The 21518-nt window shown below is 35.1% G+C and overlaps 1 protein-coding gene across 6 annotated transcripts in view; it reads right to left on the bottom strand.

The window, feature by feature from the left end:
* LOC133519058 (agrin-like) overlaps positions 1–21518 on the bottom strand; it is a 267117-nt gene that overhangs the window by 75981 nt on the left and 169618 nt on the right. For 2 of the 6 annotated variants that reach the window (XM_061852943.1, XM_061852944.1), the window contains exons 1-2: positions 13951–14697; positions 1842–2690 (exon numbers count right to left, since the gene is read on the bottom strand). The exons of 2 other annotated variants lie outside the window; for them this stretch is intronic. In XM_061852943.1, the coding sequence (XP_061708927.1) occupies positions 1842–2631 (790 nt within the window). In that variant the 5' untranslated portion in view covers positions 2632–2690; positions 13951–14697. Of the gene's footprint in view, positions 1–1841; positions 2691–13950; positions 14701–21518 lie in introns of those variants that run through there. 2 more of the 6 variants (XR_009799579.1, XM_061852947.1) reach the window with 2 other exon arrangements.

Raw genomic sequence — 21518 nt, 5'->3', positions numbered from 1 at the left:
ATTGGCGCAATGTAGTATACTTGGTGTATCTGTACCCGTAGTGTAAATTTATTCGAAAGCGAAACGTGACGTAGGTACGCGTTTGCGTTAAGTATCATTTTGTATGGGATTTTGAGTTTGCAAAACGTTCTGCTTGGCGCGCTGTTTCTAAATGCCATACAAAATGAGACTAAACGCAATCGCGTACGTCACGTTTCGCTATCGAATAAATTTACACTGGGGGCTCTGAAATGTTAATTTATGTCATAATGGTAATAATCAACGCATTCTTTTTCTAATAAGCTAACTCTGGTATTTCTATAATTTATTGTCTCCGAGATATAGAAAGTACAACAGGTCGGATATGTTGAATTTTCCGTCAGGCACATCCATCTTTTTCCATAGTTTTGCCTCTCAAACGTTTCGTTTTTGTAGATGGCAGATGGCGGTAACTAACTTGAGACCATCTTGAGACCTTATGATGCAATGGAGACATGGTAGAGGTGTCTGTAGATACGATTTTGGTCTATAATTTTAATTAAAGAACTACGTCATGAATTTCAACTTGAGATCTTATGCCTATTATATATGAAGAGTAAATAGAGTAGTAGTAGATATTGTTCAATTAGAAGACAACAATAAGTCGAATTAGATACATTTTGCATAAATATAATATTTTTGATAATATAAAAAAATTAAAACATCTATTTCAGATTAGAAGGTACAAAGATCTTGCTAGATAAAAAAAAGAATGGTCTAGATAGCTCACATACTTCATAAGTTCATGACATACTCGTATTGACAAACTTAATTGGAAATTTTATTGTGGCTCCCCTAAAAAGCTGACTTTCATATCCGACCTCAAGGAATTCGTGACGAGATATTGTTTTTGATAATCTTTTAGAAACTACCTCTGAACAGACTTCCATGACAAAATGTGGCAACATAAACGTATTTTTTCATATGACGTTTATTATGGCACTTAAACACTTGGTCAAGTTGAAGTCGGCGCATACGGATATTTAGTGTGTCTTGTTATGTTTTTCACCACATAGATTTATTATAATATTAAATTTAAACATTTCATCGTTTATAACAGCTCGAATTGTAACATTTAGAGTGTTAATCCAAGCGGTGATATTGAGAGTGCGCGTTCGTTTCAGTAACACATATTAATAATTATGTAGTATGATGGCTGTGTTTATCGGTAACCACTAATACTCCCGTTCCATGTTAATCCATTGCGCACGTAGGATTGCGCCAATAATGGCGTTAATTGAATTAATCGCACTACGAACCGTACTTGCGCAACGCAAGTATCATTATTGGATTAGGTGTCTATCTTATCCTTGTCACATCCTTGATCATTTAATACTCTCCTAAATAAATCAATAATTGTAATACTGTATATTACTACACTAAATGGGCATTACACAAGCTACAGATGTAGTACGTAAGGCTAGGTTCACACGGCGACTATTCGATTCGGTATATTATCTCGCGGCGCTATGTCTATTCGGTTTCTTCACGTTTGTAGTCTTCCCGTATATAATGTGGTAACAAATTAGCAACCGATATTTTAAGATTTATAACTTAACATTAAAACAATTTACTTCCAATTGAAATTAAGAATACTTTTCATATATATTTTTTTGTTTTCGTGTTGTAAACACCGCAGAAATTTCCTAACAGTACTCCCATCGCCATACTAGCTGTACAAGTAAGTATAGCAAAGTGGATAATAAATACTTACGTTAGGGCATCGAGCTATTATCTAACAGCAAAATATGCTCCGCCTCTTATAACTCGACCGTTACTTAAGTGAATAAGAAACTAAATTTAATTATGAAAGAGATACTTACAGTTATTAGTTAATAAGAACCCTGTTGACACGCCCAACAAGACTAGAAAAAACAGCAGCAAAAGGATAATTAAGGCCGGTCTACAATAATGTATCCAGCAATAGTCCTCGGAGTTAGCGGCGGGCGCATTAGAAGTCCACACACAGCACTTGCCACAACTGTTTTCGTGTCCGGCCGTCGCCCGCACTACGGCACTGTTTCCCTGCTGGTTCACTATCACACCCTGTGTCGGGGCTTCGCTGCCCTGCCCGTACACCGCATTCTTCTCGGACAACCGCGCGAATCCAGAGCTTTCATCATCTTGCGGGTTTCCATAGACTCCATATGAAGCTACCATATCGACACCCGACAACGATCTTGTTGTTTCTGCCCTAGCATTATCCACTACGTCGTTATTGTCAGTACTCGGCCAACATTCACAGGAACAGCGGTCTTCTTTTCGCCTCGGTCGTGCCTGTGATGCATCGGCTCTTCTGATAGGAACATCAGCTTTCTTTTCCTCCTCTTTTTTAATTTTGGCATCTTGTGGAGTTGTATCATGATTGATTTCATAACTGGGTTGTAAGTTTTTGTGGTTTTCTATATACCAATGTCTCTCTTCAGCTCGGAGTGTGGTATCGTTATTGCCTTCGTATACATCAGCGTAATTGGAAAGCGGATGCGAAGAAGGGCTGTAGAGAGGGCCAACTGCAAGCTGTCCATAGCCCCGATCGTACTGAGGAGGTCGGTTGACAGTCGGATAGTAGGCAGTGGATGAAGGCACGGTATAATCGTAGCCCGGCCTGTTCATGTTTGACGTTTAGCCGCCTCATTTGAACTTATGTTTTATGACATTCTTCATGATTATGACTGTGGAGAAAGAAGCAATTTTTTGTTACGTAATGATGCTATTTACGCTCAAGTTGAGTTATTTAAAAAGTTTCTGTTGTTCGAACTTAGCGTACGTGTACCCAATCCATCATGCGTGGACTGTAACGTGTCGAAAGAGATTGTAAGTTTGCAGATAAACTTGGTTGATTTTGTTACGTGTTACATTCGCCGACGGAAAGTTATACAGTAGAATACACATCTGTTTATCTCAATTACCTCTCTTGTTCGACGGCGGTATTTATCTTTTGTGTTACAACAAGCGCGCGCCGCCGCCCGTGCGCACAACGCAGACAAAGAAGTAGCTGCGTGGGTAAATAAACTCACCTAACTTAAATTAACCGTTCTTATTTTCCTGATTTTGACACGTGAGAGTTATATAACTTCATTATGTTAGGGAACACGGCGAAGACTAAGAATTACGTATCAGGGAAAGTTTTGGATCCAATAATTGTCTTAATTTTCTCCATAGCCTGCGAGTACCTCTCCTACTTAATTAACGTTTGAAACTCACGACTCTTGTTACATTTCGCATAATGAGATATTTCTCGTTCCTTCCTAATTTAATAAGTATTAAGAAAACACTTAGTAGATACACTTCTCTAATAAATTACAAGAGTTAATAAGATAAAATGTAACTTAATATTAATGTTGATTGAAAAAAAAAAATCATTGTTCTAAAGTTAATAAATAAATTAATAGCGTGTTGTGCGTGCAGTTATTTTGGCACGTCATCGGCAGACGCTCAGAGATATTTGAATTCCATCAAATAATTACTTCAAATTTGTATTGGTTTTGCAATAATTGTACTCCGTGGTATGTAACAAACTTATGTGTGTGTGGTTACATGAACAGTAAATTTCATGGGCATAGTCAACGAAAAATTACAGAATTTATCACTGAGTAATGAAAACAACAACGGCGCTATCTCTAAAAGTAATTCCTTAAAAATAAATATATACCTATATTTTATCTCTCAATATCATCAGGAACACACCGATAAAATCCTTCGAGATTTCTGTTGAGCAACCTTTCCTAAAGTATACATAATATTGTTTGGTAATTTTCCCGTAAATTAATTAAAATTCATATATTATTCTGACAATTATTACGCTTGTTTCGTCTAACACGTAATACCAGAAGTTCGATGACCTTTCCAGTAAACCAGTGAAGCCCACAATAAACGAGATAATCCGTTCCAATTAATTAAATTAAAAACAAACTAAAGCCATTAATAGAAGTTAAGGGACAACAAATTTAGCCCGTGACGGGAGCCCACTCAAGGTAAATGCTTCCCTTCAAACAACGCTACAGGATGCTCGGTAAGAGCCAATGGCCATTATACTCGTAAGTAATGCCTATGAAACAAGTCTCCTTATCGTGTTTTATTAAAAAACAAGTATATATTATGTGTGTAGTATTTATTTTACATGTAGTGGTTTAGGGATAAGTTCGCCTTTCTACATAACATTTTTTTTGTTTTGTTTTGTCTGTTTTATATTAACCTGTTTATGTGCAATAAAGTGACATACATACATATATACTAGCTTTAGCTTTTCTTTTTAGGTAATTCATTTTTTCTGTCTGCACCAATAGTACGTTTCTTATCTCTGTTTTGCCCTATGGTTGACTGGTAGAGAATGTCATTTGGCATTAAGTCCGCCATTTGTATATTGCTAAGTTAATTAATAACGATAACTATGTAAACAAAAACGTAAGCAAATATTGTCCTTTATTACTGAATAAAGATATTTATTTATTTTATTTTTATTGTTGTATATAGATATATTTTGTGCTATAACGATTAAATAAAAAAAATATCGGTATCGAATGACAATTCTGTCAGGATTATAAGCTACATTCAGTTAAACATAGAAAAATATTTTATGTTAAGTATTAAAAATATATTAATTACTATACCTGAAGACCTACAACACTTTTATACTATTTTGCTACAGGTATAATATTCATTTACTCTTTCTCTCGTCTATTGGTCTTCGAAAACTGGAAACTATTAAAGTATGAAAGGGTAAAACTTTATCTTGATGGCTCACTAAGTGTACAGAACAATTAATTAGAGTTGGAGTTCCTCACTTGGAGCCTAAGCCAGCTTCTCGATCAACAAACTTCATTCTTTTATCGTCCTGATTGATTTCGGAGTTTTATAAAATGCCTAAGCCGGCCGCATCGCGCCAACCATGTTGACAGTTGATCCGATGGCCTTTATGAATAAGCCGTTTTATTAACGACTTGCCAAATATCAGCTTTTTGGAAAAACCGGAATTTGGTAAATGGGTGTAATCCGCTTTTGGCGTGGTTTAATTTTTTTAGAAAAACTAATATTTTTATCAGATTATTTTACGTTTATGTTTTATTTAAATAGTAAGACAGAGACAAACTTTTGTCCTGTTTGTTCGAACACATCTCTAGAAGAAAGATCATTTTACGTTCAGACAGGAATCCAAATAATTTAAAATTTATATTGTTTTATCAGTAATAATAAACTTATTGATATAATATTAATTAATACACCAAGTAATTTGCAAGGCTCTCCATCAAAAACGTCTCAACAGAACTTATCTCAGTATTAAAGTATTATTTACGGGAAATCTTCAAGGAGTTTAATTGATCAAAGTTTACTGGCTTTTAAACAAGAGTGATTAGTCCAAGTTTAACACCTATACCCAAGTTTAGATAAAATATTGTTTACTTTGTGATACTCTGCTGATACGTAAATTCCCATTTCTCATAACCGACTTTAGCAGCAACTAAAAGCTACGGGCGAAACACTGTTTAGTAATAAATGAGGTCCTCTCAAGGTGTTCCCTTAGTCGGAGTAGTACAAAGTGGCCCCTTACAATTAGTAATAGGAACCGTTTAAGACAAGGCAGGTTATCAACACCTACAATCCTGATTATTTGTTTTCTTTCTCTTATTTTGCTCATCGCGTAGCCTTGCGCCGTAGCGCGTAGCATTTTACGCTTTGTAGCATTTTAAAGCGATATCTCTCGCGTTATTTTAACACAATAACTTTAAGATACGTCAAACATTTGCTAAAGATTCAAGATGGATTAGTCATGACAGTGTCAAAAGTGACGTTTGTTCAAACAAAAACATATATAATTTTATATAATTTTTTATTATATATATTTTTAGACATATCTTAAAGTTCCAATCGGGTCTGTCTTTAACAAATTCGCTGCTGAGCTACGGTCGTAGCTGTTAACATAGGTTTCTCGGTATGTAGAGGAAATGCTTCGTAGAGGCAAAACGACAACATGTCGTGATTAGCGCTGAATGGGTTAAAAAAACCTTCTACTCGTCATTAGACATACATTGCCCGAAATCTATATTCGTTTCTAACTTAAGTACGTAATTTAACTGGGCTCATCAATACATGATAAAATTAATGCAACTGTTAATTGAACCAACAGCAATTTTCGTCCAATTTGGGGATAAAAAAATACGCTGGGTGCTTCCGTTTTCGAAGGAACGCTACAATTCCGATAAAGCACGTAATTTCCTGGTAGGGGGAGTTTATCAGCCTCAATATTAGGTATGTTCGCTTTTCCATTCTGTTGAGGTACCTAGGCTTAAGTTTTCTCGGTATGGTATAAATAAACTACATTATTAACTATTATTATATTATTGTTGACACAATATTCAGCGTACCGTATAGAGTCAGGTTTAATGCTTTCGAAGGTCGGATGAAATAATAACTAGAGATGCAACGAATATTCGGCCACTATTCGGTGTCTGGCCTATTCGGCCATATTTTTACTATTCGGCTGGATACCGAATAGTGGCATAGTATTCAGCCGGATACCAAATAGTACGTTAACACGTCGATAACGGTAAACGAGGGGTAAAAAGTAACAAACTATATACAAGTAATCAATTATTAAGATCAGTATAATCTTTCAGACTGCCTTTATTTTCATAGATAGTACAAAAATACGAAAAAAATAATACAATTATTTTTTTACACCCACGACGAAAACTAACGCACCACAATGTCCGCAATGCAATAGGCACTGTGTGCAGAATAAGAGCAATTTTTATTAACACATGTGTTTAAGACTGCCTGCAGCAGAAACAAGTTGCAACTTGCACAGCGCACGCACGCGCGCGTTCGAATTTACGTAATTTTAGGTAAGAATTCTAGGATCCAGCTGGGTTGGGCGGCATTCAATAAACTGGCCGACATTCTCAAGCCGGTTAACATTCCACAATGCCTGAAAACTCGCCTCTTTAACCAATATGTCCTGCCCACCATGACCTACGGTGCCGAGACATGGACGCTCACTAAGGAGACTGTATATAAAATTCGAGTGGCCCAGAGAGCCATGGAGCGCGCCATGCTCAGCATCAAACTTCAAGACCGAGTGAGGAATGTCGAGATCCGAAGTTGCAAAACGTCGGACACGTCATTACCAAATTAAAATGGAGCTGGGCGGGACATGTTGCCAGGCAGAGTAATAGCAGGTGGGCCAAAATGCTAACGGAATGGTGGCCGCTTTCAGAGTGCCTGGCGTCCGTTGTCAATATTACTTTGTTTTACGTTTCCAGTCAACAAATACAAAAACATTTAATTAAATAATTTGATTGATATGCCATTATTTCGTGACAGTTACAACATGCAAGGTAACCGTGACTCAGTAAATGTAATTTAAAATATTAATCAATTAGAACAAGAAACGTTTATAGATATTTGAATATTCTTACATACAAGTGTTTATACTAAACTCACAGAGTAAGAAACCGTGGGTATATGATATTCAATAAATATCAAACGGCATTACATAAAAACCTTCAAAAGGAAAGCTCTCAAAAAATCACGTTTCCTTTTATCTAAAGTTTCCAGTGTCAACATTCACGTCATGAGCGGCGACCGCTGGAACGAACTGTTGACGTTTTTTGTACCTATTTTTAAAGTTAATTATGTAATGTATACTGTATAATCATGAATGCATTTACCAACCATGTTAATTTTACAAGACCTTACACTTTAGACTTTGATTCTGATTTTTAACAAGTTTGTGAAAATACTTCTAAGAAGTCTCTAAACACATTTATAATCATGATCCATCTAATAGGGAGTATTACTGCAATGTTCTGCCACCAGAGTGCAGCACTAGCACCCATCGTAAACCATAGAGTAACTTATACATACTGTGCCTTAAACTGTTTTTTGTCAAATTTTCACAGATCATAAAATATGACATTGATGCATCAAGGCGGTTTATTTACAACGGGTCTGCCAGGAAACGTGAAAATCGAAATTTAGTTATCTGCCTCTTTATCGCACAAATGCAAGAGTGATAGAGAGGATAGATAACGAAATTTTGATTTTCTTCTGTCGTGGTAGATCCTCAGATTGTGATGGTTTGTGGTAGTGGTGCCCCTTACGCAGAGTTTCGCGTAATATTCCCTATTGTCGCGTATCTCCCCTTTTTCTACCTACCAACTAAATGCAGTATTATGTGAGGTACTAATGTTATATTAGTACTTTATATCATTTTTCTATATTACACATAAACAACACGGTATGGCACGGCACGGGTAGTTCGGGCTAAATATCTGTACATAATAGCTATTAACGGAAATAATAGGTCCCAGAAACTTAAACTTGTAATCTAATGTAGCCAAACATGTAACAACTACTCGTATTAGGACCGTGCGAAGTGCATGGTGGGGATAAGTAAAGCGATCGCAGCTTATGCGCTGCTAAAAATTAGAACTAACTGCGGATAGCGTCTTTAACATTTCGTACAAGTTATATGGTACGAAATGAAATTTTAATTTACGATCACTCCTGAAATATTAATTTAAATTTTATGGTGTACGAGACCATTGTAATCTGTATGAAATGCTTAATATAACTAACATATTTAATTTGATCATTATTAACACTGTATCCGTGTAAGGAGCTTTGCAAATTCCACATATTATGTGATCTATATAGTAAGTTATCTTTAAAAGATAGACATTCAACATCGCGGACTTTTTTGTCGACCCATAAAAGAGAGATAACACCACCATACATTGTGTTGGTTTAGCTCAAACGGTTTAAGCAGCGTTTTCGATTAAAGCTCCTAGCCAGTGTGATTTTTTCCGACAACATCGTTATACTTCAACCAATTTACACAAAACCTTAACAAGTTATATACCTAACCTTCCTCAAGAATCACTCTATTGATATCTATCAATAATTCAAGTAAGTTAATTCAGTTTCATCTGAAAGTCGTATGAAAATTCGTTCAGTAGTTTTTAGTTTTGGAGTAGTTTTATAAGATGTAGTGAATTGACGTTTTCCCCTAGATTTGCAGCTGCTAGGTTGCGTGACAGTCGTGCACATAGCGAATACTATATAGAGAGTTACCGTCTGCCTACTATAAGATGCACAAAAGAATGAACAAATCAAGTAAATTTCTCCCAGAGGTTCCCACTTCCCCATAACGTTATTACTGGGCTATATTATATTTATAAAGCAGCGTATACTCGGCACTTCTACTTCGACTTCTGTTAATAATATTATGATGGAAACGAATACTTTCTTTACCTTCACCTTAAAATAGAAGTTTCTGTAGCATATCACAGACGAAATCACTTCAATCAAGATTAGTTTCACTTCGAGGGAATGAATCAAGGCCAACAGACCGCTAGGGTAAACTTAACTTAATATATAGAAACCTTGCCCATAGTTCGTCCGCAGTGTCTTAGGAAAAGCCAATCATTTTATTCACAAAATAGAATAACAAAATGTCGATATACTTATCTATATTCTTGGTTTTGCCTTCACTGTTTAAGTTATTATTTACTGGAAGTTTTCACACAGCCACCCGATTTATGAATAGCTCATGTTGACTAGTTGAAAATGTGTCTTAGACCAGCATAGTTATATCCATTTTAATTCTAGGCTACTGCGAACCTATTACCACAATGTCAGGATTAAACTACGTGCAAAATTAAAATAAGTTCAATTTACATTTTGTTCAGGTTATAGCTAGCGATACTAGACCTTACACATTAGCTATACAGCCACTACCTAATAGGGTATACTATAATTAGGTGCAGATGCCGAAATTATGCAAACATAACCTAACAAAAGGATAGTCTTCTGCCTGGCGTATGAAAGGCTTCGGACCAGGAGCTTAGTATTCTACCTAAATCTCTCGGGATTTAATGAAGGCGTTTATTCAAAAGTTGTAGTTTTCTGTACTACAAAACTCATTAAAATTGTATAAGAGATAAGCAATGAGGCAGTGAGTATTAAAATGATATTCTTTACTAGATTTTTAATTTCGGCGGCTAAGTCTGGCAAATCAACGGGGAAATGCAGCAAGCGTTCTGGGGACGCTAATGTAATCCAATTTAATGTACCTAATCTTGACGTGTAATTAATACATAAATGTATATTCATTATTCATTTCAAAGTCTTCTTATGTTTTTTGATTAAATTATCTGAGTGTTCTGATCGAATGTTTGACAAAACCTATTTGATTTACTTGTTTAAATATTATTATATGTACTTGGTTATATCATCTTTCTCTTGTTTTATTTTTTGTCCCATGAGCCACGGGACAGTAGGTGCAAAATGTGTAACAAGGACTGTTATGTTATAACACATTCTAGTAACATTCTTGCTTATGGAAAGGACTTGCTTTAGAAATGGAACGGGGAAAGAACCGGCTTGTAGTAGTTTAGATAATGTGATAAATTCAGTCGTGCGTGGAAGTAGAGTTGCCAAATCTCCTGTATATTTTTGGGGTATGTCTACTATTGTATTGTTTTTTCTCCAATATTTCCTGGATTTCACGAACACAGCAAACAATTAGGGTATGCAATGCAATTCAATATGTCACAAAAACTCGGCTTGCAAGAATTCTCGACCTTTTTTAAAAAAAACAAGCACAATTTTATATAAGTACTTACTTAATCTTAATATTTTTTCCAGATAACGAAAGTTTTTAAACTATAGCTCATTAATTAATTCTTACCAAAATAAAAGCGTTTACTATTGACATTAATATGTTTAATAGTTTAACTCAGTAACAACACTAATACATTTCATCTGTTTTATTGCCTTGTCTAAGATACGGTCATTTTCATACTGACTGGACATTTGGACAAAGTGATTAACCTGCAGTCTCAATCACATTTCCCACTTGACGCGGCCATTATGAATAGTGACCGGACTTATCAATTTAGGAAACATAAATACTAATGCCAAATCGCAGTTTTCTAGTACAGTCAGAATCAAAAAGTAGCGAATCAAACTACGCGTCAATAGTTTCTACCAATAATAAAAAAAAAATGTTTCTATAGTATGTAGAACAATTAAATTGTGACGGGTTACTTTTAAAAGTGAGCGGAGGAGATATAATTATCCCTAATCCCTATGGGGCATGGCACACTGCGTCCGATTCGCACGTCGCTCCGAAGTTTGAGTGAGACCACGCTATCGCTATGCGCGTATTATAGCGACATCCCGCTCGCAAGTCGGATGACTTGTGAATCGGACGCAGTTTGCCATGCCACTATTTGGGTGGCAGATACATTTGGTGTGTTGTTTCATACGCTACTAATGTAGCTGGTTGTACTATCGATCACTCAGTTAAGTCGTGGACGGACAGACAAATAGACAGATAGACGGGCAAGGTGAAACTATATGGGTGCCTAATTGACTACGGAACCCAAAAATGCGTTAATATGTAACTAGCTGGTATATAAAAAAAATACCTAGTCTAAGTCATAAACGTTAAAATGGGTTTTTCAGTTAATTGCGTTGTATTTAGGTATATACCTAGATAAAAAACGTAGCTAAAAAAAGTTGAGGACGCTTAGCACAAGGCATTTCGTACATTGACCCGCCTGTTCCTATCTCTATCGCTCGGGCGTAACTATATTACTGTCCCGCCCCTGATGACGGCGGTCAATGACACTGTGCGAGCGGGGCAGCAATATAATTATGCGCGGGAAGGAACTAAGGAACTGGCGGGGCTCCTTTCTTTAAAGCTCCTCTTGCATATTTTTATATTTTTAATAATAATACCTATACAGTTTATAAGAACGCATGAATTAAATTACATTGATATTGATAATTCTTACTGTTAAATCTACATGGAAAGTAGATTATAAGTGGAGTGGAAGGACTAAAGTAAAGCTAAAAAAATAATGAGTCTGCAGTGCTTACCTCATATTACAAATTTCAAATAAGGAACGTATTTAAGAGGAAAGGGGACGGTCGCTTCTCCATGCAAACGTAGTCCCCATTTTCCTCTGTGGATATTGACATTACGGAAAATATTATCACACAATTTGATGTATTTTAACCATAGCTTTTGACTTTTTTCGACTTTTTAATTATTTTAATGATAAAAATTTGGAGTGAAAAACAGAACTCATATTTTTTTTAAATGCTCCTGACTCCTATTGATTAAAAAATCAAAAATTCAAACGTAGGGGCATAGTTGTGGTTGATATAGAATAAATTGTGTCAAAATATTTTCAATAATGTTAATATCCAGAGCGGAAAATGACGACTACGTTTGTATGAAAAGGCGATTTCGCACGGGTTCTCCACTTTCGTCTTAATGTATTTATTTTCCAACATTTCACTAGGTACTGCATATAAGAGGTTTTAAGTTTTTTACCTATATCATTTTCACCCTCATAAATATCATAATATAATACAGTATTTCAGGGACCATAATTTTATATATTTTACAGTACATATGGGGCTACTTTATAGCACTTGTGCGAGAAGTAGCATATTACGTTACTGTGTCGAACATTTAAAGGGCCATATGTACTGTAAAACTACACAACATATGGCCCTCTCGTGTCGATTTAAAACACTCCCTTCGGTCGTGTTTTAATTTATCGCCACTCGTTTCGAATTTCCTATTTTTCGCACTTGTATCGTAATGTACTATTTTATTTTATATCTTAATTATGGCAATAATGATAACACGAAACGTAATTTTCCGTAGTGTCTTTAATTATAGGATTTTTTTAATTATTATTTGCCAATAAGGTATGTCATTGTTAATGGATAAAAAATAAAATGCCGAGTACAAATTAATGTTTTTGTAATATTTGGCGACCGACGGAAAAAGATTTGCTCTATATTAATTGATATTCTTTATAATTTTAGAATGGGTGCGCTAAAGGTGGCTGATGGATGCAAGTTGGTGACGAAATAATGGATGGATAATGTTATTATATTGGTATAGATCATGTCATTCACGACCACTCGTATCTCTTCATCGTGGATGACACGAACTATATTTTATGTCGACGTTTAACGTGAAATGTCGACGAAAATGTAGAAAATGACAAAGTCTCAATTGTTAAAGATAAAGTCTCAATAACTTAATGTTTCGCCATAAAATATTCACACATGAAATGAACTTTTAGGGTCCCGCAGGTATCTCTACCTAACCCTAAGAGGATCACTTGTTGACCGTCCGTCCGTCCGTCTGTCTGTCTGTCTGTCAAGATCCTTTATCTCGGGAACGCGTGGAGGTATCGAGTTGAAATTAAAATCATATACACAGGTCTACAGACCTTTGAAGCTGTGAAAAAAATCAAACTTCTAATTTAACGTATAAAAAAGATTCGATCATTGTGTCACGAAAAACGTATATTTCGTTACTATCAAGTAAATCAAATTTTAAATGGTACTTTCCGTTGACTTAAAACTATGAAATGTGGCAAGTAATATCGTCTTACACTAAAAATACCTACAAGGAAAAATCTGAAAACAATAAATTTGTAAAAAATAGAATAAATTAATAAAAATTAAGTTAAATTTGTACGGAACCCTCGGTGGGTGAGTCTGAATCGCTCTTGTTCAGTTTTTTCCAAATATTACTATTACTAATATTACATTTTCTTATCCTAAGAAAATAGCATTAAACGGTCGTTTCACTATCTACGAAACGTTTTAGATATTGAACAGGTTGAGTTAGAAATGAGAGCTCACATAATTTAATTCCAAACTTTATTCTGAAACTAAACTTTGCTATAAATTGCGAAGTGTTATTGTTTCAAGCAATAAATGCACCAGGCGGGGTAACAGTGCAACTTTAGAAGCGTAGTCAGTAAGTAAAAACTTTACTTATTCATATCTGACGTTTATATTTTTGTTGATGTTTCGATAACCTCACTTGCGCGAAAAAGCATCATTACTTTCTGCTTCATTATAACTTATAATTATATTGTTCGATGGACATACTTTACTATCAACACAAACTGGTACGTTCTAATCATCGAAAGTAGGTGGCAGCCCACGTCAGGCGACGAGCCAGTGCACCCATATAAACGGAACTAACGCCTTCAGCACGGTACATCAAAACACATCCACGTAGCACTGAACACATCGTTAGGCCTGCACAGTCCCAACCAACTCATATTTAGATAGGTCAGTTCAAAATGTAAATAGTCCGTTGTACGCGATCGCGATTGGTTGGATATGGTTGAAGGCTGCAAAGACGTGGGCCAGCCAGGAGCGCGCGAAGCCGACTGGCACGGCTCGCGCGGGCCCCGCCCGCCCTCGCGCCGCTGCCTGTGTCACCGCCACTCTTGCCCAAATCCAGACGACTTTTCATTAATGTTGTTATCGGCGTAAAACTTCGGACAAGTCAAACTTGGAGACTAGGTACAGTTTTAATTAACTGCACGTTAAATACATAAATAATTAGCTTTGATGATTAAAACAATTTGAATGAACATCTAAATGACATTATAAAATGTATTCTGCTGTTTTGCACAAACAATTCACTATTTAACATGTATTTACATTACATTTTAGTAAGTGCTCGTTCCATTGCTGAATACCTGAAAAAATTAGCGTAGCAATGAACACGTAGCACGTGTAGTATGCCTCTTTCTATACACATGACAACACAGTCAATCGTTCTTAAAACGTTTTAGAATGCTTTTATTCGGTTTGTTGTGTATTTTTATAATTAAACCTTTGATAATATATTTGAAAATAGTCGCACTCTCAACTTTATAAAACGCATGTAAGCAACAATAAACTTTAGCATTGTGCTCGACCTTTATCTTTGAATAGTCGCCATCAGATATATCGGAGGGGCCAAGGTGCTCACAAGGTGCTGACTGCGTGTTCAGATATTTTTGAGCACTGTGGCCGCTCTGCCACTAGTTTAAATGCGGTTGTACAAGAGCATGACATTAATAAACTAACTTGTTAAATTTAATTAGACCTCTTCGGCCTGGCGCTATCGCTCGAAAGGTCACAAATTGTAAGAATTATTGGTATCGCGGCTGGTTTGTACAAAAAGTTTACAAAAAGGAAGTGGAGCGAACAAACTTTTATGCCGGGGACGCGACGCGAACGCGAACGTTACTTATCTGCCGCCGCGCGCTGACAGCTGCAGATGAAAAATTGAAATTGTGTGAGATAAAACTACCTAACTGCAGCGCCGGCGCCCGCCGAACAATGTGGCGACAACAACGCTTTATTTTTAATCTGAATTTACATAATGTTTTCGTTGGCAACTTGGAGGTGGTTGACTTGCGAAATAATATTGTACATGTTCTTGGCACAGTTACAAAATTGTATCCTTATCATTTTCAGCAAAGTATTCCTGGAGCACATTGTTCTGGAACTTTACCATAGAGGAATTTGTCCTATTTTAGAGTGTTTGACTGACTGCATTAAACACGCTTCATATTGGCTAGTTCACTTTTAGTCTACGGAGCCCGTACAAAAAACTGATTTGGTTGGAATACGTTCCAAGTTAAATGGGTTTTTATGCCATCCGCTATCTGTTAATGGGTTACTAGTAATTTATAAAAGTTTTATAGATTGAAATCGTAAAATAATTGTATGTGCAAAAAGGGTTAAACAAAAATATAAACTAGTAAATTTTGGGGGATTTTGTTTTCTTGAATTTCGAATTAAGTAGGCTGTTTGGTCAGCAGGTTAGTCTAAGTATTTGGGTTCAATCTGCGTTGATCTTTGCGTGTTTAAGCTCATTATTTTCTAAATTCACAATGTGTAATTTGTAACATATTGCAGGTAATGATTATCAGGATGCAAAATAATTATCCTACATTGGAGGCACCAATCACCAGGTAGAGTTTAATTCCTGCTTAGTATCTATTTACAACGAAAATTATCCGTAATATAGCTAGAGTTATAGCACTAATGTTAATATATGTACTCGTATCTGGACAATCATTTTTGAATCGGGGATAATATCTAAACTTGACTATGGTCATAAAATACTACAGAATTAGCTTAAAACGCGAAATAACTGGCGGTTCATTAACGGTTGAACGACACAGCGTGGCCGAATTTCGGACCACAACAATGATCCTGAAGCAAGCGGAAAGTCGATATGTAAATAAGAGTGTTTCCGCTTCCAATAACAATTCAGTACGGTCGATGGAAGTTGAATAGTGACATAGAAGCGAAGCTGTAACATGTAATAATAACGGACCGTCGAAAACGTCAAGCCGTGACCCTTCTCTATTTATGGACGAACTCCACCGTTGAGGGCGCTACGTGAAAAGTCTCGCGTAAATCAAAGTCATAAATTCTCCTATCGTGAATGAACATTTCTCTTTCGCGCGGACGTCTGTGCCTGAATGGATAACGTCGGCCCACCCTCGCAGGATCACCTCTACTGAGTCATTTGCTTTTGTTCGCGGGGCAATTAATAACGGACAGAAGGGCGTTTTCGAACCACAGGCGCCGTTCCATATCAACAGATCTAGGGGCTAGACCAGCTATGCTAACTGGCAGTTGGCTCTCTATCGATCATATTAATTTAATAAACTGCACATGTGAAACGGCTTGAAGCAGAACTCCATCATCTGTTAGAGCCGCTTGTTCGTGAAAGGTCGTATACTTTATTAATTTCAACGCTGCGCTCCACTTCTAATATGCCTCGCACTCACTTATTATTTACTCTTTGAAAGCGTTTACGCGACTTATGCAAACATGGAATTGTCGGAAATAGTAATTTGCTGTAGCATTCTTTTATATCTGATTTATTTATTATATGAATCTCGTCACGAATTCATGACATCGAATATGAACATGACCAAAATGACATTTTAACATAACGGTAAAAAATAGTGAATTATCTTTCTAAATAACTGACTCTAGTATTTGAAGTATTTCTGTCATACTTAGTTTCCGAGATACAGAAACTGCATAAGGTCAGATTTCATGATTTTCTTGATTTTCGCAAAGCATACCTAAAGTATTATTTTAACAACCGCCTTTTTCTATACTTTTACCTCTCAATAGTTTCGATCAGGGATCGGAAACCGGTATTTTTTGTATGGGAACGAAAACGGTATTTTTTCGTTCTTTGTTAATTATTTCATTTCTAATTGGGCAATCTAATAATACGAAGTCGTTATCTAAAAACACAACTGAGTCCTATATTTGGACTATAAAATAAACCGAAATATATGTTTATTTCAAAGTTTTTCCAAAAAACCGGTTCCGATCCCTGGTTTCGATTTTGTGGTTGGCGGTAAGTGACTTGAGATTTTATGTATCTAAAATGCTGACACATTGTGAATTGTGAAGTATACATCTGTAGATATGGCGTTTTGCCTATAATTTAATAACAATACTATAGTTCTGATCTGAACTTGAGACCTTATGCCTAAAATATTTAACGTGTAAGTGTAAGTTAATATGACTTCATGCCTCTCTCTTTTATATAATATCAAAAGTGCTACAACGTTATCACTTACCCAAAATAAAAGGTACAAACATTTTTCAATAAAAAAAGAATGGTATTTCTAACCCACACAGTTCGCGAAATCATGGCAAACAAAAGTGCCAATTTTGTTTTGGTCCTCCTGAAAAATTGTTTCTTTTCACATCCGCCTATATGGAACTGAAGGCGAGAAATATTATTCCTAAGAGCTATTTCTACAAACTATACGAAGTTCTCATTACCCGCTCTGGATATAAATGGAACATATATTTACACAATTTGATGTATACTAACTACATATAACTATATTTTTCCGCTTTTTAATAAAAATTTGCTAGAAGTGAAAAACCAATTTCATACATATTTGTAAAAGCTCCGAACTCTTATGATAATGAAAAATCTATAAAATCCAACGAAGGGGCAATGGGAATAACTGTGGGAAATATACCTACTATGGGGACTACATTTGTATGAAAATGCAGTGTCGCGCAGTCGTCCACTTTCATTTTGACTTTGCCCACGACGATATATGTATGATATTAGTTTATTGTATTCCCATTGCGTCCATTTTCATATATTTGTTTTTATTGATTTGATGACAACAAGGTATTATATATATATATATATATATATATTTAGCATTTTGCCTTAAAATCAAATAATATTTTACGATTTTCTTTCTGCTGTTGTTACATAGGTAGGTATTAATTTAGTACCTTATAGAAAATACTCACAACTCTCGTTTAAGTTATATTCTATATCAATTGAATGTATATATATGTAATATTATATACATTCAAATTTAATACATTAACTACACGAGAACCAATTTAGCTGCTCTATTTTGTTATTTGGCTTTTTGAAATTTGTAATTAATTTTATAATAAGTACTTACTCGGCTAAGCCAACGTGTCGTCATCATCATGATGGTTTTTAGCTTTTAATATTACTGTATATGGGCATTTCTCAGAGGTGGCGTTTTTACGTGTCCGGGGGCATAAACACGTGAATTTGTTGCCTATAAAATCTGAATTAAATCATGCAAATCCATCAGCATCTGATACACCTGGACAACTGGTAAAACATTCCATGTAGTATATTTATTATAAGAAAATAAATGTTAAGTGCTAAAATTGACGAACAGTGGGTATGTCCCGCACCCAGATTTGTTGAAACAAAAAATCATAACTTAAGACTGGAATTTTATATTAATTTTTAAAGTTGGTTCACGTATTCTACATAAGCCTATCATTTATATTATTAGACTCAAAATAATTTACGCATTAATATTACAAAATAAATCCAATTATTCGACTTGTCCCGCGGCAACACGTGATTTCACTGGAATTTATAAACCTTGTCGGCATTTCACAAAGGAATATACCAGGAACGTCACGCCGCTTGCGCAGGTAGCTTCAGTCGCGCCACGTTTACCGGCAAGAGCGGACGTCGGCTCCCGGTCTGCAAGCGGATTTCGTAAAGGTTTGTTCGGCATTCGGTGGGTTTGGTTACGTGATTTTTTGAATTCGGTGAAGCCATTAATTGTTTAAGTGCTTATGCTTTTTTCAGTTAAATAGTGCGTAAGCCATCCTCAGAGGTATGTGATTTGGACATTAGAAACTCTTTTACATACTATAATTATGTTTTCTGTAATTATTTAAAAGCGATTAAAATTGAATTCAGTGGGCGTGATTACCGTGGATTCGGTGGGTTTTTTGACCACCGAAATCAAAAAATAGTCCACCGTTGTCAATCTTTACTATATTGTTCGTTATTTTTGTACTTTACATATAATGATAATTTAAATTATATACGTTAACATGTGCTTATTATATATGGCCAAATAAATATATAATTTCGATTGTTAAGCTGGTGCCATATTTATTGGTTTTTATTTACAGTACAATCTGCAATCTTATAATATATGAACATGCATACAAAAAGCAGTTACTTTAATAGTATAAGTGTAAAGGAAAATTACAGCTTCTGGAAAGATATACCTGACTTGGAAAACCTGATAACTCCATCTTTAGCACAGCATGACATTTCACTTTCTACATTTGATTCAGATAATGTCATTGAATCAGACGATGATTTAAATAAATTTGATTAATAGCAGATCTCAATAACTCATTGATCTCAAATATGTTGATTTATTTTTAAGAAATATTTTTATGTGTATATGTTAAGTGTTATTAGACGGGAAATGTCGCCTTTTGTTAATTTTTATGTAGCTAAAACTAAAATGTTAACGTCTCTTAAAAAAATAATTAAAACCTTAATGAAAAAAGACTGTCAAAGAAACTGATAATTTCCTACCATTTATTATTTTAATTTAAAAATAGTCAATGACAAAAGAGTATTTTGTTTAAGATAACTTTAGAATTTAATGAGTATTGTGATATTTGTGATGTGTCTGCACATTGTCAGAGAAACCGACTGAATATTATATTAATAGAGATATAGACATTACATAGTTAAAATTAAGTTCGAGCAGGATATTACGCAGTTTTTTCTTTTCAATTTTATGTTAAAGGTTAAAGCATAACTGTTATTTTCTTCCTAAGATTTTATTTAATTTTGTTGTTGATTGTCATGTGTTTGCTTGCGAGCAGGCCAATTTTGCCTTGCTTTTTAAAGATCTAATTAGTTTATTTTTTGACATTTAAACTTTAATTTGTTATTGATTTTAACTGCTTATTTAAAATAATGATTCTTTTACCGTTCTATCTTGATTTTGATTTGACTTTTAGTTTTTGAAGCCATTTACTTTTATAATCATAAATCCATAGTTTGTAGCAGAGCATAACTTTGTTTTATGATGAATCACAATAATAACATAATTATATCTTCTTTTTTTTTCTTTTTATTCGGGACAAAAAACAGTAACACACAGGTTTCGACACAAAAATAAAATACAAAGAATAATGAAGTGTGAGACCAACAACATCGTCCACAGATTACTAGATTACCTACTGATAAATCTACAATATATAGCGCTAGGTAACAATATAAACGATATAAAACTAAGATTTAACACAGCTACGGTTACAACACAGGTTTATAGATACAGTAACAAATTAATTATTGAGTTAGCAGAAGTAGTTTTGTATAGATACATTTTAAGGAGCGAGTAAAAACGGCAAGGTCCACCGGGGCGACTTTTAATAATGTTTTGTTTGAAGCAACTGAATCACGTTCTTCTTCATTATGATGTCTTTAAATTGATAATAAAACTATTTTAGTGCTAAAATAATATTGTTTTATTACAATCTTGGTAAGTGTTGAATTCAGTGGCACCCTTTTTATCAATATTGATTTCGGTGAGTGTGTTTGATTTCAGTGTTTTGAAAAACTCAAATATCTTGCGAACCTTTACGTCTATAAGGAGGCCTTCACTACCAATATTTTTTAAATTTAAGCCTAATTGTTAATTTTAACATCACATGTCTATAAAGTAAAAAAAAATAATCGGCACCGAAGTCAGGCACCGAACGTCACCTCTGAGAAATGCCCATATTATTGCATGTATGTCTGTAAGATATGAATCTATAGGCTTTAGTTTCCTGAAAATATATAAGTAAGTGTTATTTAATTTCATTTGATAACTAAGGAACGGCTAGCGACATCTACCGCAAAAGGAATACACTACTTAATTTTGATATTTCGTGATTTTTGTTCATCTGCTTATAAAAAAAAAGATATTTTTATGTCAATAAGTGTAGGATATATATAGGTTTAAAAAATCAACACATTATTGATTAATAATGCATGATAAATAAAAAAAACGTCAACCAAATGGCCAATGTCGCTAAATGTCAAGTTTCGATAAACCGTTTCTGTTATTAGGATCGAAACGATCCCGTCGCCCTCGTCACGTGGCGTTAATCGGCGCCGTAAAGGTTTACGTTTAGGGCCCAGGAAACACGCGAACAATGCACGCCGATACTTTACCGGCGAAGGCTGGAGCCACATTGCCCAATAGACACTATGGCTGCCATAAAAACCCTTTTGTCAACATTTGCAGTTTAGGCAAATTCAAAATTATAAGTCAAAGATTAAACGAAGCCAGTTAAGTTTTTTTCTAAGAAAC

The sequence above is a fragment of the Cydia pomonella genome, chromosome 6 (assembly GCF_033807575.1).
Source record: "Cydia pomonella isolate Wapato2018A chromosome 6, ilCydPomo1, whole genome shotgun sequence".
NCBI classification, from domain to species: domain Eukaryota; kingdom Metazoa; phylum Arthropoda; class Insecta; order Lepidoptera; family Tortricidae; genus Cydia; species Cydia pomonella.
This window is presented reverse-complemented; position numbering and strand designations above follow the sequence as displayed.